Source organism: Parasteatoda tepidariorum, chromosome 9 (genome assembly GCF_982258835.1).
Source record: "Parasteatoda tepidariorum strain Cologne lab strain chromosome 9, Ptep-v5.0, whole genome shotgun sequence".
Taxonomy (NCBI): domain Eukaryota; kingdom Metazoa; phylum Arthropoda; class Arachnida; order Araneae; family Theridiidae; genus Parasteatoda; species Parasteatoda tepidariorum.
Window position 1 is genome coordinate 27,896,787 of NC_141763.1, and position 24,059 is coordinate 27,920,845.

At 27.0% G+C, this 24,059-nt stretch overlaps 1 protein-coding gene across 2 annotated transcripts in view; it reads right to left on the reverse strand.

Annotated features, from left to right (window-relative positions):
* The window catches only part of spg (dedicator of cytokinesis spg), a 61,128-nt gene that overhangs the window by 18,548 nt on the left and 18,521 nt on the right, over positions 1–24,059 (reverse strand). For both annotated transcript variants that reach the window (XM_071186398.2, XM_043044705.3), the window contains 21 exons: positions 23,094–23,192; positions 22,628–22,691; positions 22,156–22,259; positions 21,494–21,719; positions 20,808–20,905; positions 19,758–19,850; positions 16,038–16,138; positions 14,812–14,946; positions 13,777–13,888; positions 13,227–13,413; positions 12,012–12,256; positions 11,450–11,661; positions 10,873–10,951; positions 9,479–9,579; positions 9,279–9,337; positions 8,137–8,285; positions 6,035–6,120; positions 5,138–5,155; positions 3,501–3,602; positions 2,158–2,218; positions 1,025–1,267 (listed from right to left, as the gene is read on the reverse strand). In XM_071186398.2, coding sequence (XP_071042499.2) covers positions 1,025–1,267; positions 2,158–2,218; positions 3,501–3,602; positions 5,138–5,155; positions 6,035–6,120; positions 8,137–8,285; positions 9,279–9,337; positions 9,479–9,579; positions 10,873–10,951; positions 11,450–11,661; positions 12,012–12,256; positions 13,227–13,413; positions 13,777–13,888; positions 14,812–14,946; positions 16,038–16,138; positions 19,758–19,850; positions 20,808–20,905; positions 21,494–21,719; positions 22,156–22,259; positions 22,628–22,691; positions 23,094–23,192 — 2,574 coding nt within the window. The remainder of the gene's footprint in view (positions 1–1,024; positions 1,268–2,157; positions 2,219–3,500; positions 3,603–5,137; positions 5,156–6,034; positions 6,121–8,136; positions 8,286–9,278; positions 9,338–9,478; positions 9,580–10,872; positions 10,952–11,449; positions 11,662–12,011; positions 12,257–13,226; positions 13,414–13,776; positions 13,889–14,811; positions 14,947–16,037; positions 16,139–19,757; positions 19,851–20,807; positions 20,906–21,493; positions 21,720–22,155; positions 22,260–22,627; positions 22,692–23,093; positions 23,193–24,059) is intronic.

The following is a 24,059-nucleotide window of genomic DNA, read 5'->3' on the forward strand; positions in this document are numbered from 1 at the left end:
AAATTATTTTAAATGATAATTTAGATATAGTTTCTAAAGGCAGTGCTCTTCACATTTCTTGTTACCGTAACCTGAACTAGGAAATACACATAGAAATCAAAATAACAAAGAAAATAGATTGAAGAGTTTTAATGTATTTAAACAGTTTTAGATAATTCAGGGGTCTGTCTAGGTTTTTCTGAGAGGTACCTATTTTGTGAAAATTCAGACATAATTTGCGAAAATAAAAAATTATATAAAAAATCAACACAAAAATATGGTAAAAATATGGATTTAATGTTTCTTATGGGATACAAAAATAAAATTTTAAGAAAATGTATTTTACGGCTAAACGGTAGTAAATTTGGCCTGTGCAGACCACTGCTATAAACAAAAAAGCCCCAAAAATGTAAAATTCCAAATTTTTAGGAGCCTTCTGTCTGAAATAGCACTAAAAACATGAAACTATTTTGCCATAGAATTTAAAATAATTCATTTTAAATAAATTGAGAAATTTTTGAAAAATTATAGAAAAAAAAATTAAGTTCTTAGTTTTTAAAAAAGAAAATTAAAAAAAAAAAAAAAAAAAAATACATTCTAGCATCTTTTAGAGTTCCACCAAAGAAAAATATCAATTGAAATTAAGAGCACAGAATTAGGAAAAAAATTATACCTAAACTTTTCTGTTATTCAGATGAGGTATTTCAATGTGAAATTTTTCAGTGAAGAGCTTTGAGTTCAACATACCATCATTGATAAAAATTTCATGATAAATCAAAATTTAAAAATAAAATTAAATAATAATAAGGGAATGTTAAATAGTTACTTTTAGAACTATAATTTTAAGAAAAATTCAAAGTATACAAACTTATTTCTATAATCTATGTAAAAATCTAATAAATTTTCAAGTGTCTTTACAATCTATTTTCTTAAAGCTAGATGACTTTTTTAGTCCAATGCGCAAGGTTTCTACAAGTGACAGCTCTGAAAATAAAAATGCAAGCAAAACATGTAAGCAAGCATGTAAATTAAAATATACACTTACTTTTCCCTTGTCAAAGTAATCAATGATTTTATGATATAGAGCTTCCCTCCTTTGCCACTCAGGTTGTTGATTGTAACGTTGATCACCAGGAAGAGTTGTGTTGGAAAAACTAAGCAGATCAGCATGCAGCTTTAAAGTGAAAGCAGCTTCTGTATAATTCTCAGCTGGTAAGTGAAGCTCACAAAGTTTGTAAATGTAGCGCACATACATTTCTTTACGATTGATCTCATTTTTGTAGAAATTCTGAGAAAGAAAAACAGAATGATTTTAATGCTTCTGAAACACCTAGGAATGCTTGTAAAAACTCTTTCGCTAAACAAAAGAAAAACACTGTGAATGCTTTAAATTTAAAACTATATTATACACCATTCTCGCGTCTCTAATTTTTCCTCTATGTATCAGTTGTTTTAATGGTCCTGTCACAAAGACTATTCTTATAAATGTTGACAATGCCATTTTAGATCGTTTCTGAACTTAGCAGATTCCTGCATCTATTGTTCAAAAATTGTAAAGTCATTAAAAAAAATAAAGTTATTTCTTTTAGAAAATTAGTAATTTCTTATGCTAATGATGAAGAAGAAATTCAGGATTGAGAACTTACAAAGCATTGTTTGAGAAAAACACCTCAAATGTTGAAATCTGTGGTATTGTTGATTAAAATTGATTGATTAAATACAAAGATATTGGATTTTTAAATCATGTGAATAAGTATTGCAATGTACAATTTTTAAATCGTGTGAATATGAATCATGATGCGTAATTTTTAAATCAGGTAAAAAGGAAACCTGAAGTTTCATATTAAAATCACGTGATTAAGAATAACAATATTAACAGAATCCAGCACAGTTCCAAATATTCAAAATGGCAAAAATCCTCCAAACCAAAAGAATCTAATTGGTGGAAGAATCACATGTATGTAAATGCGTCGTTAATGCGATTTAGCAAAATTTCAGGGGATTTTAGGTTTTTGATGTCACAAAACTGTGACTTTTCTTCATATTGACTTTTTGCACTTATTTCACAAATAGCTTAGATGCCGCTAACTAAATGTGGACAGTTTCTAATTGTAACCTGACAATATAATCTTCAAAAAATAGTGTTAAATAATGATTAGAAAGACGATTAATACATACTAGGAGATTGACTGTACAGCTCATTCGCTTGTCACGATTTTCTTCACCATCCATTACATTCCTTAAAAAAAAAAAGAACATTTTTCTATAATTTCCATTAAATCATGTAACATATCACCATAATTAGAGGTGTAAAAACTTAGAGGGGGCAGAAGTACAAATTATAAGGTCAAAGAATCAAATTCCTTAGACTATTTGAAAGGAAACAGGTTCAAAACATCTAAGAATTCATTAAAATATTAGTTGTAAGTTTCTATACAGTAAAAATCATTTTTCTTACAAAAAAGTAGATAAAGATACATTAAGTTTACTACTTTGAGAATATATACAATTCATTGTCCTTTTATTTTTATTTTTAAGAAAAATTTATTTTGCTCTTATTAAAGAAAATTAAGTTACAGTTACTTGACATAAAAACCAAATTCATTGAGGCCCCCAGCAGCCAATTTATCTCGTGGGTTTCCTCCAAAAAAAAAAACTCTTAACATTATGTGATATTCAGGTTATAAAAGTGACCCATAACAAAAGGGATCCAAAGATCGTAGTTATTTGTGTACTAAGTACGTTATATATTCATGCACATAAATTTTATCAAAAAAGAACAACTACAAATATAAATAAAGCAATAAATAACTACATTTTAAGTTTTTATCATACATACTAAAATACTTTATTTTGAATGGATTTCCTAAAATTTAAGGATAAAAGGTTTTATTGCTTAAAGTTTTTAATGATAATTTTTAAAACTTAATTCATAATTTAGTTTTTAAAGCATTATTATTAAAGATGATTTATTTAAAGATTGCAAGACAATAAAAAAATTAGTTCAACAAGCAGTATATTTACTTAAATGTATGCTCTTAAAAGAAAAAAAAATGCAATAACAGATCTATAAACATTTTTGTGCATTATTATATGTTTCGAAATTAGATAAATAGTTTTTCTAACATAAATGATCAATACAGAACTTTTTGAGTTCTAATGTAAATATTCTTTACATGCAAAATGAAAATGCCATTCTTATAAACATCACCTAAAAATTAAACATCTCCACTATCTTATTCTATTTCTATGCAGTTGAGCAAAAACTAGAAGAGGAAGATTGATTTTTCTTACACATATAGTTATAATAACTGCTCTTCATCTTGGAGAAGCAGCAATGCAGAGAACACAATGAACTACCATAAAAGTGCAACCAACATGTTTCAAAAATTTGAAATTTTGGATCTTTTTCATGCAAAAAATTAGAGAAGAGAGATACATATAAAATGTAATATTTAATTAGCTTCTTAATGCTCATCAACAATACTTTTAAAAGCAGTATAATAAGCAATGGTTTATACCTATAATCAAGCAGTCTTTCAAGAAGCTTTGTAATGGAATTAATAAAGGCAACTCCATGTTCTTTCCAAATTGGATCATTAGTACGAACCTTTTCAAGGAGTCTGCAAAAAAGATTTTTTTATATTAATAACAAGCAATAATGGTTCTTATTTCTTAGGTATATTTTAAATGAAAAATATTTTATTTTTAGCAAACCTAATTTAATTAAAAAAAAGAATACATAGATATATGAGAAAGCATTTTAAAACAGAAAAAAAATATCAAGATTTTAAAAGATAAGATTTATTTTATGAATGATTTAGTTCATTTCATTAAAAGGTGACTATTCAACCCAGTCAGATACACTGTGCTAATGTCCTCATGATATTTTATTAATTTCAACTAATTTACAGACGTTCTTATGACAAATAATACTGTTAGTTTATTAAGGCAAAAATAAAATCCTAATCACAGGTACATTAAATTTGCAACTACATCAATGCTTAAAATTATAGCCAACAGTTAAGTTAACACAGTAAAAGTCTGTAAAAAAAGGATGTTTTAATGAATTTTGCAATGATTGCGACAAACTTAATACATTTTTTAAAATATCTTATTTTACTTATTTTAATATGCTACAAATACAAAAAATTAGTACTTATATACTACAATGTTTAGAAATTTTCTATAACCTACTGTACTCATAAGTTGAAAAAGTCATCCAAATTGAATTTTTATTTTAAAAATTTTTTCACAAAATGGTGGTATTATGAAAATTTTTTTAAAAAAAAAATTGCATTTTTTCAGATTACTCAAAGCATGTAAACTCAATTAAAAAAAAAAAAACCTATTTGTAACAAAAACTATATTTGTGACAAAATTTAAAGTAAATTAGTTGGAAATTGTATTACTTATTCAGAGATATAGCAAGAGAAACATTGTTAAGAGGAAACTGCATTTAAAGTTTTGTGATCAATTATCCATATAAAATTTTGCAGCTAACTAAAATGCATCAATACTAAAAATGCTTTTTCTACCATCATTTTTAGCAGTCTCAAGTGCTAGTCTAGTCCTATTTTAAAGTCGATCCAACCTTATTTGATGCCTCATATGATTTTAGATTAGTATCCGAAATTCTGTGGTCAGCTTCATTTTGGCTGCTAGACCTATACTTATTTTTAATGTTTTGAAAATTGTTAATAATCCTTTGCAACCTTCATTAAAAATTATTACAGCTAAATAAGTATTATTGATTCTTTTTCTTACACAACTTAAACACATTATTTCAATAATATATTTAAAATGATGGTATTTTCCTAAGGATAGGAGTGAGCACAACAATAAATCAGTTGAGCGTACAAGTTCACATGTTTATACATGTAACGTGCCAAGCTTATAATAGGCTGTAACTTTTACATTTTTACCAAAATAAATTCAATATTTTGGTACAATAATCTTAACAAGATAAAGTATCAAAAAAAGTGATAATATTTTCCTCTTTTTAAAAATTTTGTGTTGTTCCTTTTTAAGGGTTATCAGATTTTCTGTACAGATAACTAGTTCATTAATAACAGAATAAGTTCAGTTCAGTTATAACAAAAAGTAATAAAAATTTTTTTTGTAAGAAATAAGACAATGAAATTGACATTATACTTACACAGCACTTAAATGTTCCCTGGAACACCATGTAATAGAAATGAAAATAACATTAAAATAGAATAAATAAACAACAATTATTTCACAAAAAGTTATGCTAATCAAAATTAAAAGAGCAAAACTCGCTTTTATTTTAAACTGAGATAAATTATTAATCCTAAGCAAATTCTTTTTAAATCACATTTACGATCAATTGACTTGACTCAAACAATGAGAATTATAAGCAAATAATACTAAAATATAAACAATTATTAATTAACATCAAGATAAGATAAAATATCAATGCACACAAGCCAAAAGTATCTGTAACTCTAAAATATTCCTTGATAATAGTTATTTTATTCCAAAAAACAGAACAGAAAAAAAAAGAAACAGTTTTCTTACATTTCTAAACAAACTTTTTTTATTGAACAATTAGTGAATGAAATATCTATTTCCCCTAGAAAATCTCCTCTGGAAATGTTTACCTCCTATAAATGATTATTTTTTTATTTTTGCATAAACTTAATATATTTTTTGAAAAATAAATTAATTTTTAAAAAGCATTTGCAAGATTTAAGAATCTTCGCCAATGCATTCACGCACAGTGTTTGCTTATACAGTCTTAGCTAAAATCACTAAAATACTTTTAAGAGCTGGATGGTTCTTAGCAAAATTTCAGATATAAGTCAGATTTAAGATTTTTTAGTCTAATACCTACTTTAAATAATACATGAGAATTTTAAAAAATCTAAAGATTAAAATAATTTTTAAAAAAAGAAATAATGATATTGTAAAATATTATTAAACAGTGAAAAAAAAAGAAGACTTATATAAGTAAATAACTATTATAGTTAGAATAAAATGGTACATTTAAAACCATTAGAACAAAACTGCAATATCAATATTGCAAGCTTACATAGTATTAAAAAGTTGCCTGTATTCCTCGTCACCTTTGTTCTCACTGACTAAAATATCTAACTTATCGATGAGTTCAGATTCCACCTGCAAAAAAAGAGAAAACTAATAATGAAAAGAAACTCCATAAAATAAATTTTTTTTTTGTCAGTCAGTAATTAAAATTTTAAATGTGAAATTTTTAATCAAATTACTGTTCTTATGAATATTGTCGGTCTTTAAATGTAGGACATGGATAGCTTAAACTGGTTTCGATGAGCACAATATCAAGTTTTACTTTTTAAAATTTTATTTTATTTGAATTTTTACTACAGTTTTCTGTTTTTTACAAAATTAACAATATTCATTGATTATGCAGTGCAAATTGCATGCTTTAATACAAGTACATACTTGCCCACGTTGGAGAAATAAAATATTGGAGATTTTACTAGCGACATTTAATAAGCTATCAGTAAAGTTTTGATACATTATGCATAATTATGCAAGTCAAAAAGAGAAATTCATATTTGAAAAAAATATTAGCACTTACATTTACCGAAGTAAAAAATATGTATATAAATAATAATCTAAAGATTTTTTTAAACCATTATTTATAATTACTTAAACTATTTTATTTTATAACCGTCGTTGAATAGCCAACCCAAAGCCATTTGGGTTTACAACTACTAATGTTCAACTTCGTAGCCTTGTCATTCTGAACCCAATCCAGAAGACAAGGGTACTCCTGGATCAAGTAGTAGGAGAAATTTGCCTTTGTGGAGGACTTTTTGATGGAACTAACCGGCATTTGTGTTATACGGAGAGGAAAACCACAACGTTTTTCCATGGTTAGCCTGACGGCAAGGGGACTCTAACCCGTGATCCGCCTACCACGGAGGATATTTCACATTCGCACTATGGTCCGTGTGAGACAGGCAGGGCCGGATTAACCTATAGGCACACTAGGCACGTGCCTAGGGCCTACGAAATTCAGGGGCCTACGAAAAACTTGGGCGAAAAAAATTTGTTGACAAAAATAATTTAGCTTTAAAAACAACAAGTGTATTTTGCACAAAATTATGAAGATACAAATAAAAAATATAATATTTTTCGGTAATAAATTATTTTGCAGAATCTTATGATATTACTTTTTCGCGATTTTTGGATTCAACGAAATCTTGTATTATGCTGTCGAATTCCAAACTACGCAAAATGTCGTATTCAATAGACATAAGAGCGAGCGATGCCAAACGATCTTGATTCATTGTTGAACGCAAATAATTTTTTATCAATTTTAATCTGGAGAAAGATCTTTCTCCTGCATTTGATCCAAGAATCGACAAATATATTCTTAATGCAATGTGAACGTTAGGAAAAGTATTCACAAGTTTATCTTTAACATAGTTATCGATCGAACTAATCATAATGGTATTATCGATATCAACTGCAATATCGGAAGTATGTCGGTATTGCAGATGAAGTTCGATAAACAAATTTGTAAATTAAAATCCATATTAATAAAAATGTAAAAAATTATATGCAAGAAAATTTTAGCATATATTTTGAAAAGAGGGGAGGAGTGGGGGAAGGAGGGGAGGTCCCAAAAACGGCTGTGCCTAGGGCCTACGAAAGGTATAATCCGGCTCTGGAGACAGGAGTGGAATTCGTATCGACTAGCCATCGCTGGGATTCGAACCCAGTTCACTTCATTGCAAGGCGAACATTCTATCCCCATAACCATTACTTAAACTATAAACACTCAACATACCGCAATACTGGCAATAACACCATCTGTAAAGGATTAAGAGAGGTATTTTTGCCATCAATGGATATTTTAAAGCCAATTTTTTTTAAATTCTTAAATAAATACAGAGAAATTTGAGAATATAAGGGTAAACAGGAGAGAGTCATAAAATACAGGAGTCTTCGTTAAAAAACAGGAGACTTGGCAGGTATGCAAGTATTATTTATAATGAAAAGGAATAATTATTATGTTTTTGAAACAGTTTGAACATATATCTTGCGTAAACAGTTTTTTTATTTTAGAATTTAATATGTTATCTTTTATTGATTTTCACACTTTTTTAAGCTCCCATTTCCAATTGATATAAAAATGTAAATTACCTGTTTAAAGCTGCCACGGACTTTTTGCTCACAATCCATCATATCAAAAAATATTGGTAAAGTTGCTTTCCGTAAATCAATTTCAGGCACTAATGTCACTTCTAAGAATGGTCCCACCATTGCAGGTATAAAGAAAATTTTATGATCACCTATTAAAAGAATATGACAATCAATAAAATGTCTTCCTCAAAACTTGAATTTATGCAATGAATACAAATATATTAACTAAATCTCAAACATAAAAAAAAGAAACAACAGTTGAATTATTTAATATCTCAGAAACTATTAAATTCAAAGTACTGTGCACTTTCATGCTTAATGCAATGATTCTACTAGACTTAGGAAACTGCAGGTCCTTAGGGCCCTGTACTAACTATTGTCAATGTTTCTAATAATGTTTCTTTGTTTCACACGAATAAAACATTTATTTCAAACTTGATATAAATAAGAAAAAAATAAATTTTTAAACTTTATCTTCAAACATTCACTTTTTAATAAAATGTAAATTTTACTAAATATGCAACTGACAAACTACTTAACAAATAGAATACAAAAATATGCAGTTTTTTATTTCCATGCAGCATTTTATGCAGGATATCTTTTAATATTAGATAATAGGAGTTTGTTATGAGTCAGGAACATCATGAAGAGTGATCAATATTGAGTGATATGGCATCTTGGTGACTGCATGGCCAGCTTTGTGCACCAACCACCTTTACTTCCTACTTTCATGGGGTGGGTTTCAAGCTATAATCAGGAATTGAAATGCAGTGCATTACAGCAATAGTTCAGTGCCATAACCATCGACCCATTATGCATTAATTAAACTATAAAACCTAAAATGAGAAACTTCAGAAAACCACTTTTAAGTTGGAATTTTAAAATTGTTAGAGTCATTTCTATTAAATGGAAATATATAATACGTAAAAATAAATTACATTTTCTTTATAAAAGAATTATCAAAGCTTGACCAAAAATTTTAGGTCAGACAGAATGTAAAACTTTTTTGTTCATTTTAACTATGTTTAAGTGATACTTGAAGAATGAATGAATTTTCTTCAGTTGATGAAATGGATTGATGAATAAGAAAGTAATATTGATTGTAAAATGGTACTAAAAATATATATATATATCATGCCAACCTAATTTGTCCCACATGGATAGTATTTGAAAGCCCATTAGAACTCTCATATCTCCATACCTGAAAAATAAATATAATAAAATCAAAATTTGAATTAAAATAATATCAATTATGACTTAAACACACACAAAAGTTAAAAAGCAATATAAATTCAAAAATTCTTCCATGTAAAATTATAACTCAGCATTTCATTTTACTTACTTCTCAATAATTTTATCTTTCTTTACATCAGAAAAAGTCTCTAATTGTAAGGCTGGTTGAGTTAAAAAAGCTACAGCAAGAGAAAAATAGCTGCTCCATAACTAAAAGAGAAATATAATATACCTCAAAAAAAATAAAGAGAACATATATAAAATTAAAATATTAAAGCCCTTAATTAAATTGGCTTTAAAAAAGAATAAAGAACAACATAACAGCAAATTAATGTTTTACTATGAAAAGAATTTTTGCACCTAAAATTGTAACGAACTCCTATAAAACGTGAGGCACCATTTTTAAATTGAAATTTAAACTTTTTATGCCAGACAATGTAAGATTGATAGGTGTAAAATTAAAGATTAATTTTAGCTACAATTATATCAATTTAAACTAAAATGGCAACAGAATTAGCAAATAATAAAACATTTCTATAGTGATTACTAGAAATTTATTCAGAGGACAGTTCGCAATTAAAAAATCAGTGATCGTATTTATAACATTCTTAAGGTATCCAACTGGGTAAAAATCGGTAATTTCGGCAAAAATTTATATTTTTTTACTGTGTATATTTAAATTTTTGTCCATTAGCTTTCTAAATCTCTAAAAAATTTTGTTTTCTGAACTTTAGAATCAAAGTTATAGTTGTTTTTTTTTTGCTTGCTGACAGACAAAATAGAACAGTAATTACATACTTTAATGGAACTTTCAGAAAAATGCTGATTTTGAGGATCTCTCATTATGCAAACACACATTGCAAAAAAAGCTTATTTTAGAATTCTTCCAAAACTTTATACATAGATTTTGTTTAGTGTTAGTTATGTTTAGAGTTAAAAGCTACAGTTAAAGTGTGAATTTATTGTATTTATCATGCTTTAAAAATCTTCATTTTTCTTTTAAAAAAATCAATATTAAAAAATATATTTAGTTCTAGTTCTATTATACTCTAACAGCATCATTTCCAGCAGACACCCTATTTATAATCTCAAGTTTGTACGACAAAAGTAAGATTTTAGCAGGATAGAAAAAAAAATTTCTTTTAAGAATCACAAAATGACTCAAATTTAAAAGATAAAAAAAATTATGTTTATTAACATTCAATTCATTACAGGAATCATAATGTAAAAAAAATTATAATAATAAAAATAATTCAAATATTTAAAAAAATTAAATTTACTAATTCAAATGCCAATAAAAAATTCACATACACTGATAACTTATTTATCTCTGCATGCTTTACGTTAGGTTATAAACAACCAAGTACAAGATAAAACATTCATCCCAAATTTGCTCCTTGTCGAAATATAAATAATAAATCATGAACAAGTATATGAAATTTCCTGAATGAGAACATAAAAAGTTTCAAACAATTTTGCAGGAATATTATTTTGAAAGCTTACTTGTTCATCAAAGTCAAGACCATCTAAAAAGTCCACAGTTAAAGGTTGAGAGAATTCCTGAAGAGCACATAGAATAACACTGAAAAATAAAATTATTTTATTTGCTGTAATTTGAGAAAAATAATAATATTAATAATACAATAAAAACAGTTGAAAGATAACTTTTAATTTTAAATTTTAGAATAAAAATCTGCCGAACTTTAAGTTAGAGTGAAGTATTAACCTTTGGTAAATTACATAGTTGGTAAATAAGCCCTGTTAAATAATAACTGCATATAATTAATATATTATTATAAATCAATGCAATTTAAAGCAGAACACAGATGAAATTTCATTACTGAATTAAAAGCTCAGAAAATATTTTAAATACTTAAACTCAGTTAAACAAATATTAGGGAAATTTTCTGTTTCTGTAATGTGAAATGGACTATTAATTTATAAGAAATAGAAAATGATAATTAGCAATGAAGAAATTATTTAGTTAATATTAGCAAATCAAAAATACTTATTAGAACCAGGTAATTAAAAAAATAAAATGTTTTTGATAGATTAATAATCACGAGAAAAGTTCACTTACTGATTTGTGAGCATTTTCATGATAACCCAATCTGTGGGAAAAACATCTTGTTTCACAAAATCATGGAAGACAAAAAAGACACTGAGAAGAAAATCCTTCAATTGCCTCCTATCTCTACGCTGCCGAACATTGCCGAATTTCTCCCACAAATGATTGTAATGCTGCTCCTCCATTAATCTTAAAAGAGCAACTAATGATGCCACAAGAGGTCCCTAAAATGATAAATAACATGTTAATTTATTTATATCCAAAGAACTTCTTGTAGTTTTTTCTTTTCTTTTTTTTTCAAATTAGTTTAACGTTTTTAAGTTATAAACTTTTTTATTTGCGTACTTTAACTTTAAGTTATTTACTTACATATTACTTTGACAATATACATTTTATTTGACAATATACATATTATTTGACAATGTACACGTTAAATGAGTTGAGTCCAAATTCAAGATGAGGAATTAAAGTTTTATAAGAGTGTATAAAATAGTATTTCAATGAAGTAAGAGCTATATTAAAATATGAATGTATGAAGCAATATTAAAATAAGAGAAATAAATTGCTGACTTACAGCCACTGATGATGAGCGATCGAGATCCTTAACACAAAAGATTAATGTTTCTAGTAAAACAAGGGCTAATATTTCTACTTCTCGGCTCACCGCATGACTAGAGGAGTGTTGCTTTTTGGAATGCTCATGATGCAAGTATGTAAGCATGTCACCCAAAATGGTGGCACATGTTGTCAGCTCTTGCTGTTGTAGCATATGCTTTTTTAAATGCCGCGTGAACACTTCAAATAACTCCACTCTGGAATCTAAAAGAAAAACAGAAAAAAATATATATTCTGCCAGGAAGAACTAGGTTACTGACTGCATAAAATTAACAAAACATAAATGGTATTTACCTAATTTTTGGTAGATATTTACTAGTAATATTGATTTGTCAGATCTTAATATAATCCTTTGTTATTTTAAAAGTAATTGTTTTTTATTATTATTCAAAACTAAAGGTGTTAAACAAAAAATGTTGTTAATATATTATATTGCCCAGTAATTACATGATTTTACCTTTATCAGCAGCACTTATTCATTAAATGTTGTATTTCATTCAATTCATAAAAGATACTTATCATTAAAGGTTGTAATTATAACCCAGCAAAATTATTGGGTTCATATTTAATCTCAATAGAATCAAAAACTAAATCTTTGGAACCAAATTTGTGTTAATACAATTAAAAAGTTTTCACATTGAATTGTAAAATTAAAAGTTAATACAAACCATTTTTTAATAGTACAATTAAAATGTTGTTCCTATATTATATTGCAGTGATAGGTAACCAGGCAAAATTATTTGGTTTAGATTTTATCCAGAAACAAAATCTGTACAATTAGAAACAAAATCTGTGGAACCAAATTTGTCTTAATACAATTAGAAAAACTTTTAAAATAAAAATATATTAATCGAATAATTTTTTATTTTGAGGCAACATGATAATCATGAAAAAAAATATTGTTGAAGCAATCATGGTGAATAGAGGCTCCAAATTACTTAAATATAAATTAATGAAAACCACATTAACTTCAAACAACCTCTAATCGAAAATAATTTTTTTAAAAGTAAGATTGATATACATTTAAATCAAAACATTCATAGAGGTGTAATAATAACATATAATGTATGTGTCAATGTCTTATATTTGAACAAACTTTGAAGACAATGTAAATTAAATAAAGAGATCTATGTGAAAGAAAGTACCTTAATTGACTAATTCAAAAGTAACTTACCTATGTTTTGAAATATTTCACTTTTCACAGTATCATGTATACATCTAAGTTTGGCTTGAGTAAGAGCAACATTTGGTTCAGTGGGTAAACAATCTATGGTCAACTTAACAATTTTGGCAACTTCCTGGACTGGTAACACACTTAAAAGCTGAACATATATCTGACCAAAACTAGAAACTAAGGCAATCTGCAATCCAAACAAATTGATTAAACATCTTAATTTTTTTTTAAAAAAAGTGAAAATGTAGATTATGAATCAAGTAGAAAAAAAATTATTTTAAGTTAGTAGTATGAAAAGTACATAACCTGATCAAAAAAGTCTACAGTAAATTTTACAGTAATCAAGTAGAGTTATGCATAATCAAATGTGTTGCTAAACAAATTAAATAAAAGCTAATTAAATTTTGAGGTTCAGCACTACCTTAAAAAATTTCTTAAAAGCAACAAAACAATTCAAATATGGAGACACAAAACATTTGGATGAAGCAACAGTTAAAGAAATAGATGGTTATAATGTATGAAACAATATTAAAAGAAATGCAAAACTTACTTGAGTAGGAAGAATAATGAGATCATGATTAATGGCTAACATGCGGTTAAAAGAATTAAATAAAGAATAGAGATCGGCTTTGAAAGCTTCCTCACTTTGATCACCAGTAGCTCTGAAATGAGACAAATATTTGTCAAAGTAAATAATTATTGATCCATTATTTAAGATATTCATACAATTCAAACAACTAGCATTACACAAATACATTAACTTAGCAATGAAAAATCATTTTGTTGAGAAACAAAGCATTTTGATCAATACAATCTACATAAAAAGGTACATAAATTTAAAAATTTGACTTAAAATTAAGTTCTCGATTTTATTTTTTTAAAATATACTTCAAACTAAGCATGTTAATGTAACTTTTTTTAATACAATATGAAACATACTGATGAGATCTCAGTATAATATATTTATTATATTATCACAAATTTAGGTTTGGTTTCTTTGTTGTTTGGTTTGGTTGTTGATGCTTTAGAGTTCACTACTGGGCTATTAGCAACAGGTGAGTCTGATTGAGATTGGATAGGCAAGAATTAAAGCCACCACACTAATTAAATAGCAGTGTAAATTTAGATATAAAACATTTCAATAGTAAAACAATTGTGTTAAAAATATTAGGCAAAAATTCTGCTTATTTTTTGACATTTATTTCATTAATTAATATTAATTAGTTGATAAAATGATGCTTAAATAAATATGAAATTTCATGAAATAAAAATTGATTTTGTTTATTTGTTTGTACCTTTAACACACGTGTTAGTCTTTTTTTTAGAATTAAAGACTTATTATGTGGGGAAATCTATTTTTCAGACTTGTTTTAAATCCAAATGATTCAGGATAAAAAATTCTTCACTATTAATGAATCATATGATAATTTTGAATAAGCTAAATTATTTAGCTATAAGGATTGAAATACCAGTCAGAACTCAAATATTCAGAGTATTTCTATTTGATACCAGATGTAAAGTATATTAAATTTAGGTAAATTAGGAGAATGAAAAAAAAATCATTATTTAAATTGAAAGAACTTACCTAGCAAATAAAATCCTAGACTGTATAATAAATTTAAAAATATATTCCAATGAACGGAAACACTTCTGAATTGCATCTTGTTTATCAGCATCTCTAACTAAATCTGCGCAATGCTTCACACAGCTTATCAAACCTCTAAAAAGTAAAAAAAGAAACAAAAATATTACATAAGTGCTATTAAACACACTAAGCATCTAACAAGCAAATGAGGATAAAAAACAAATTTTTAAGGTACATTTTATTTATTTGCATTTTTAAATTGTTGCCCCCTTTCATTATTATATAATTAATAATAAGCATATTGCTGGAGAAAAAAAATTTCAGGTAAAAAGTGCAGGCGTAAAGATTATTTTTAGTTGCTCAACAAGTTAAACAATTATGATAAATAATGTTAAAATTTCAAACAAAAAATGGATTAAAATTAGCAGCTCCACTTATATTAAACGATCATATTTTTTACATTTAAAATTTCAGATTGTAAAATCCTCTTTTATTAAATAAAAAAAAAGTATTTCATTCAGAACAAGTACTTTTTCTTGTTTATTTTTAACTTTATTGACTATCAACATCATTTAATATCTTATGTGATCTTCTCAAGTCAATAAAATTGTATCTTAAAACACAGAAAATGATAATCTTAATATTTGGCTAAAAGTTAGTAACGCTGTAACATTATGTTTTGTATACTATACAAACTTTTTTAACTTTCATCTACTACACTTTTAATTTGCAATGTCATGAAAGAATAATTTAGCCCAAAAAGAATACTACCACAAAATACACTACGTCAAATACAAAGAATCACTTTCCTTAAAAAACTTGATTCATAAAAGTCAGATTGATAAATAATAAAAAAATCTCTAATTGAGTTCTTATATGACACAGATCATAAAAGACAAAATAAATACTACATAACCAAAACTGCATTTAGCTACTTATTATGATAAATATTCCTCTTCGTGACTAGGACAAAAAATTTTGCTACTATTTATAAATAAACAAGCATTTCCCCATTGAAACTTGCAAATGAAAATTCAGAAAAACTTAGTTGAAATAAGTGTTTCATCATTTTCAAAATGTAAAAATAATTTAAAAATTAAATAATATATATGGCATAATTTTCACTAAACCATACATTGTTATACCTTATAAATTACGGAAAAGTTACATCAGTAATGTATGCATTAAATACTTTATTGATAATAAGGCAATATGTTTTTACATACTTGTACACTAGAGCAGCAGCAAAATGTCCAGTAATGTATGCATCCATAACAGGCTTAAAATGCTCAAATTTGTTATCTTCTAGCAGACTTAAGATGTGTACCTTTAAAAGGAAAAATAAAAAAATACCCATCAAAATTTCAAAATTAGAAAGGAAAAAAATATTGTGTATTAGGTTAAAATAATAATTATCTACCATCACTAAAGCCCGGAATTTCAGGCAATAAAAAATGCAAAAATAGGCAGGCAAAAAGGCATTTAAAAAGCTTGAAATAGGCACTTAAAAAGGCACTTAAAATTGGAGCAAAATGGTAGTTGGTAATGCCTAAAAGCCTATATAGGTATCCAAGGTATAAAAAAAGTTGCTAGAAGTATCCAGTATACCTACATATTCATTTCACTCGACTGCCGTAGCAATAGTACAAAAGAAGTGGACATAATTGCACAAAAAAAAAACCTCAACTGCGTAGGTGCGAAATAAAAATTTAAAACTCGTACTTACAATAATATTGTATGCAAATTTATTCTGATGATTGGTTGTTGTTGCACATCACAACTAGATGCTGTTTCAAATTTTTGAAAGAGAAATTTTGTCTCCTGTCAGTCAATATAGTTTTTAACAAAGAGAAGGATCTTTCTACTTCGACAGAAGTTATGGGCGCGTACCTGAAACAACTTGCCATGGTAGGAGATATGGTAAGTTCAACTGTAGTATCACCAGAAAATACTTTTGCAATGTCCTTGATGCATTCAAAGTCTGTATTTGCAGAGATGATGCTTTCACATTTCTTCCTTATTATGTCACCAAATGGTCCAGGCACAGACATTAGTTCTTCAATAATATTATCGAAAATCTTTAGTGACTCGGACAAAGACATATTTCTTTTTTCCATGTGTTCAATAGCTCCAGGGAGCTTCCCAAAATAAGTTGAAATAAAAGTCAGTTCATTTTTAATTTTAGAACTGCTAAGCAGATTTTTACTTTTTCTTATGGATATTGCCTCTTCATCCGAAAAGCTGGTAAGGACTCGAGTAACTTCCTCAAAATTTGTGCAGTAGTATGAGACTGCTGAAATCCATGTTCCCCATCTCGTAAGAATCGGTTTAGGATGTAATTGAATGTCTGGTGCAATTTCTTTGAACACTTGAACTCTTGAAGGGGCTTTCACAAATACTTTTTTCACACTAGAAACAAGCGAGTCTACCTCAGGATAGAGACCTCTTACTTCCTCTGCTATCCTGTGCAATGCATGAGCAAGGCACGTTAGATGGATCATATTAGGAAATAAAACTTTTAAGGCATTTCCAGCTTTTTTCATGTAGGAGGCTGCATCTGTAAGAAATAATAGCACTCTTTCATGCTCAGTACCATTTGGCCAAAGTAAAGCCAGTGCATTAGTGAACAACTGTGCAATTGTAGTACTGTTAGTCTTTTGCAACTGTTCAGATGTCAACAAAAAGATTTTATGTTTTTCAAATGGGTCCATAACACCAACAATAACATTCGCAACATATCGTCCAGTTACATCTGTCGTTTCATCTATAGATAGCCATATGCTTTTCGTTCCGATTTCATTTTGAATAGTTTTAAGAACTTCGGTATAACAGTCATCTAAATAAGTTTTCCTTAAAGTTGATTCACAGGGCACACTTTGATTCGTATATTTTTGCAAAAAACCTCGTATACTTTTATTTTCAAGTTTCCACAGCGGAATGACGGCATCTACAAATGATCTGCATAAATCCATTGCAAATTCCGATTTGCGAGAAGATAATTGAAAACAAGTGGGAATCAGAGTTGGTGTTTTCCCATCTTTTTTATCTTTTGCTGTTTTATGCTTAGATGTCTCCAAGTGCTGAGATATAAAATACTTCTTCTCAAAATTTACTGACTTCTCGCATGCCTTACAAAACAGAATGCTCCCATCAGTAGAAAACACATCCGACCCAAATTCTTTCACAAAACTGTCCAGTTTTTTGCTTGTGCAGGCTTTTACTTTAGGCATTTTAGAAATAACTAGTAGTACTAGAAAACTTTTTCGCACTCCTGCTACAATGTGCTCAACCAGCTTGGTGAATTCGTTTTGTAGATAAGAGAGCATACGAGTTATTCGATGGTGTGGGCTATATGGGCCGTAAGTAAGAATAAATTCTATTGACTGTAAGTAAAAATAACTCCAATCTTTTCACTCCCTTTCTCTCTCTCCTTACAAAGCGCATCGGGCGAAGGTGACGCCATGTTTTCTGACGCCACGACGAAGGTGACGCCATCACGAAGAGACGGAGAGAAAATATTAATAAGACAAAAGGAATTAAAGTCCTAATCTCTATAAATGCATTACAATACGTCGGATGACAATCAACCATTTCTGTACTTCAAAATTTCTCCATTTTGCGTTTATGCTCGGTCAAAAGCACAAAAAGCTTTGCAGAAATATTTTAAATTAGACAGAAATAGGCATTTATGAACAAAAGGAACGAAAAAGGCATTTTCAGAAGAAAACGTTTAAAAAAGGCAGAAAAGGGCAATTATGGCATTTTGCCTGAACTTCCGGGCTCTAACCATCACATAGTAAAACATAATATTTCGCCCTTTAACAGTGAAGTTAAGTCAAAAACATGTACCCTCTAAAAAACATAAAATAAATAAATTTATTCTTGCACAAATAAATTTATTTCCGTTAAATTATTCATACATAATGTGATAAAATATTAAATGAATTAAAATAGTTTATTATACTAATGTTTTGTTTTGGGACATTAGCATTTGAGGTTCTAAAAATCAAAAAGTGGTCAAGTACATAAAATATAAAAAAGAAAAACATTTTCCCTTAAAAAAATCATTGAAATTAACATGAATTTTCCAGAACTTGTAAAACTAGCATGGTACCAATCATGTTATAACACGATTTATGTCAAGAATTTACACAAAAGACACATTCTAAGCCAACATAAATATTTAAAGGTCAAAAAATCTCAAACGAATTTAGTCTATTATGAAGTGCTAAAAAATAACACTCCATTCTTGGTCTGTAAGTCTTCATGCACTCATACAAAAATTCACCTTTTCGTGCATACAAATGAATTTTTGGGTTGTTAGAATGTAAAAAAAAAAAAAAAAAAAAAATTGAATTTTAATAATACATTATGGAAAAATGGATTTAGAGAAAGAATAATTTTAGTTTATGAAAGATCGATTTAAAGCAGTTTAGAATTTTAATTTGATTTTTAAGACATGGGTTTTTTGTAAAGAAGCCTTTTTTAGTTTTGGATAGTTGTAATGTGTACTTAAACTTAAACAGATTAAAATTCTTTTTAGATTGTACCCGGAATGTTATGTGACTAATAAAAATATTATTAAAAACTTGTTCAGCTAAATACAAACATATATATACATATTAATATGAAACAGAATATCTTTAAAAATCTGTTATATATTGAGCAGTTTAAATACTATTTGAACAAAATTTCTTTTTAAATTTATTATTATTTCGTTTGTATTATTTCTAGATAAAACTACAATGAAAATGAAACCATGTTGAAAAAATTTCAACTTAATGGTGATGAAATATATTTGAAATAGCCCGTTTTTTTTTTTTTTTTTTTAGTTTAAATAAAAAGTAATAAAAAATAATATAAATGCTATGTAAAAATAATATTTTAAGCATTTAATAATTAGCCTATAAAAAGTCATAATGGATTGAAAATATTCACGAACTTACTAGAACTTTAAACACTAAACCAGAATTAGAGGTAGAATTTCCATCACCAGTTGAAAACATTGAAAAGAGTGCATCAAGAATGTCTTGAAGAAACTAAATGGAGAAAAAATATATAAATTAAAAAATATCTGTAAATTTAGAAGAAGAAAAAAGAATAAATATGAAAAGTAAATTTTAATAAATATTAACAGGCATAAATTATGTAATAACAATATTAAAATAGTTTAAATATTATTTCATTTGTCTTGTCTTATTCTGACAAGTATGGTAGACGTTATATAGCATCAAAAAAAAAAAAAAAAAAAAAAAAAAAAAAAAAAAATCTTATTGGGCTCAGTTATTAGGAGAAGCTGGATAAATTTTAAATAAAATGTGAAAAAAAAAATTTCTTCTTGACAAAAGCGTAAAAGCAAAATATATAAAATAAAACTGGGAATCTTGATATGAGTAATAATAATTATTTAAGTTAAACAGTGGTACAATAAATTTAATTCTAGCAAATGATTAATTGAAATTAGCATCCACACTTATGCACCATCTTTTTAGTTATGGAAAAAAGTTGTTTATGCGCCTGCCTGTTTATACATGCTAATAGTAGCTTTAACAGATTCGAAATTTAATAAGAACGTAAGTACAAACCCATGCGCGTGCACCTTGAAATCTATTTTTTAATGAAAATTGTTGTGTAAAACTTATACCTTAATTTTTATAAAAAAGTCTTAAGCCTAATTTTTATTTAAAAGCATTCAGCTTAGTTCCATTTGTTGAAACAATTCAATTCAGGGGAAATAAGTGCTTTTGGTAAACTTAATAGAAACTATGCAAATATAACTTCATTTGTTTGGTTTAGTACAAATTATTCAACAAATAAATTAATGGAACTGAGACAAGCTTCAACCTGCAATTTTAATGCTATTATTTAATAAATAATAATGTGGTTAACATAAAGTTAGTTTTAAAAAAATTTAAGAAATGTTTTTTTTTAGTACACACAGATAATAGGGTTAAGACCAATAAAAAATAAATAAATAAAAGAAATTACATACAGACCTTAACAGTTTCTTCACCATTTAATTTCATAACTTTGTGAAGCGTATCTTGAATTCGCTCTGGATGAGCCTTCCATTTTAATAAAGATAAAAGATCTCCTGTAGGTGGATTAAAAAAATAAATGTAGTTTAATAAGATATATAGCAAAGCCTCTTCAATGGTTTACTTTAACGAAACTTAATTTCACAGAGAGAAATGAATTAACTTTATTGCTATTCCTCAACTTCATTTGGATAAAATGTAAGGAACTTTTTTATATTAATGAAATTGAATGTAATAAAAAAAGGCATCAATTAACCCACTGATGGTTTCGACATTTTCATCGTTATAGCTACCAAATATACTACTGTATAGAACTGTGATTCAAACTTATCCCCACCCTTCTAATCAAAAAATTGTGGCATGAAAGGTAATTTTTCTTCTTATTAATAGTTTAGTTTAGATAGGTGGGTGTTTTGGAGGTTTTTTATAAGTTTCGGATCATTTATAAATAGAGAATGAAGTGTAGGTTTTCTTTGCATAACAATTTGGGAGGGGTAGGAGGCAAAAGACTATGTGCAGACCTGCTGGTGAATAAAAAAAAAATATTTCGACTACAGATATAGATTAGGACATATATAGATCAGATATACAGAGTCATAATAATAAGTTGCTTATTCAAATAAAGGTTATCAGCATGAACTAACCATTTTGAGTGAGTTTAGTGGAGCAAAGGAGGGTCTTTATATGCACAGTTTCACGTGAACTACGGGAAAAAAACTGTCCAGTGGTTGGATTTGGGAATGGAGGTGGTGACGGAGGCACAGGAGCGTTGCTACTGATGCTATTTGGTGTTGTTCCTCCACCATCTTTGGGACCACTAGGAAGACTAAGATAAACTCTGGGATCTTGTAGTTTAGGACCATCTTCACACTAGAATATTTTAGAGTGGTAACTTTTTAAATATCACTAAATTATGTATAATACAAGAGTGCAAAAAAATTGCACTATTAGAAAATAATTATAATATGGCTCATAAATAATTATTCTAAACTGGCAAGAATTCGTAAATTTCTCCTTAGCAGTAAATTTTTAAAAAAAATAAATGTTAGAAAAAATCTAAAATATTTGGAAAATTAAGTTTAACTTAACATAACAGCATACCAACAACAAACTTAACAAAATTATCACACCAGATTACATTTTTTACTTTTTGAGTAACAAAAGAATTACCATTAAATGATAATTTTCATTAGAATCCTAAATCTAATCAAATAAAGGAAAGTATACAAGGAAAGAATATTTAAGTTTTCATACACTTAAAAAAAAAAAAAAAAAAAAAAAAAAAAAAAAAAAAAAAAACTCTTACTTTATATACATAAAGCTCATGACTGCCATTTTTTAATATAGTTCCTTTATCATCCATCAATAGTATAAAAGAAAATCCTAGTAGTTTCTTATCTTTATCCCGAGCTACAATAAAAATAATTATTTTCACTTTTCACCTCATTTAACAATTATTCAATTTTATCCAATAAGGTAATATCTATTTCAAATGAAATAAAAAGAAAAAAGTTACAACAAGAAAAATGTAACACAAGAAATTTTTCATTAGAAACTAAGAAAGAAACTCAAACAACAACTAAAAGAAATTGTATTTGTGCAAGGAAAAATAATTGGAAATAAGCAGCTTATTCAAAGTTAATAAGTTTTCAGCTGAAAATTCTTTAAATGTTACATAATTATGAATAATGATATAAAAACTTAGTTCTCACAATTAACATTTATAAACTAATTATCAAAGAACCAAAAAGAATTTCAATTTATAATGATGTTCTTACTTGAACAATGGCGATATTCAATTCTCACATGAGCACCATCAAACCTTTCAATTGGAACAGCAAGCTAAGAATACATGCACAATAACATTAAACAAGAAATACTGAGCAACCTAAAATTTAATAGTTACCTAACAATTTAATAGTATTTAAAAGGAATAAAAAAATTATGTAAGTTAATTATGTAATAATTTCTTGAAATTAGGTGTATGTTTCAAAAATTTAATTCAAGGATATATTATTTTTCTTCCCCCCCCCCCCCAAATTTAAAGGTCTATTAAAAAAAGAACTACAAAAAATTTTCTTATGTTTGCGTAAAATTAACAACACATGTGCAGACGAGTAATTCTTTTTTGAGAGCTAAATTCATATCAATGATACGTAAAACTAACAGAAGCTTGTGTATTTTAAGATATTATCAAAATATTGTAGTAGGAAATGTTAGTTTATAAATTTAAATCATACTTACTTTAATCATTTCAGACCAACGAGGAGTGTTGTTGTGATATAAAACTACCGAATGATACTTTGAAACATTTTCATGACCAGAGCCTGGATTTATACACCTCTAAAATACAAAACATAAAAAACATTAAACATATTATTCGTAGTTTTTTTTAAGTTAAAATATTCAAAATAGTTAAAATTGCTTTTAATAAAAGGAATGAAATAGTTTTGAAATTTCAAATTTTTTTTGTAAAAAAATTCCACTTTTTGAGAAACATAACAAAAAGTTGTAGCTTACTATTCAACAGTTAATTTTTTCTTAAAAACAAATAATTAGGTTTAAAATCCTAAAAATAAAAATTTTTACAAAAACGCATAGTGAAACAAAACATCTTTTAATTAAATGAATAATTTAAAAGCTACTAAATGTAGAAATTGCCTTAAAAAAATACAAAATTTCTATCATAATCCTCAAGCTTAGCAAATATATAACTGAAAAGAGACAAGTGAGAATTTTTTTTGAATTTATTTGAAAGTTATTGAATTTTTTGAAGCATTTTTTCTTAAAGAATTTTAAATTATTTTATTAAATATACATTCATAAATGACTAAGCTAGTATTTAAGTATGAAGCACCATTTTGTCTTAAATATTTTTCGTAAAAAAATATTTAAGAAATCTGAATAACAAGAGAATCAAACTTTCAATTATGACAAAAGTCTAATTTATCTGTAGATAAATTATGACTTTCACAAACTTATTCTCAAGAAATTTACTAATTCATGTCTGCTGAGAAAATTGATTTTATTTTTTCATGTGCCTATTTTTTCTATTTGTTTTAGATTATTTGCATGAATTAAATATACCAAAAATAAAAGCCACCAAGGTAAAAATAAAATAAAATAAAGCTTAGTGATTGTTGCTAAACTCCATCTGATACCCAGCTAACAGATTAGTTTTTTTTTTTTTTTACATTTGATTTTATTATT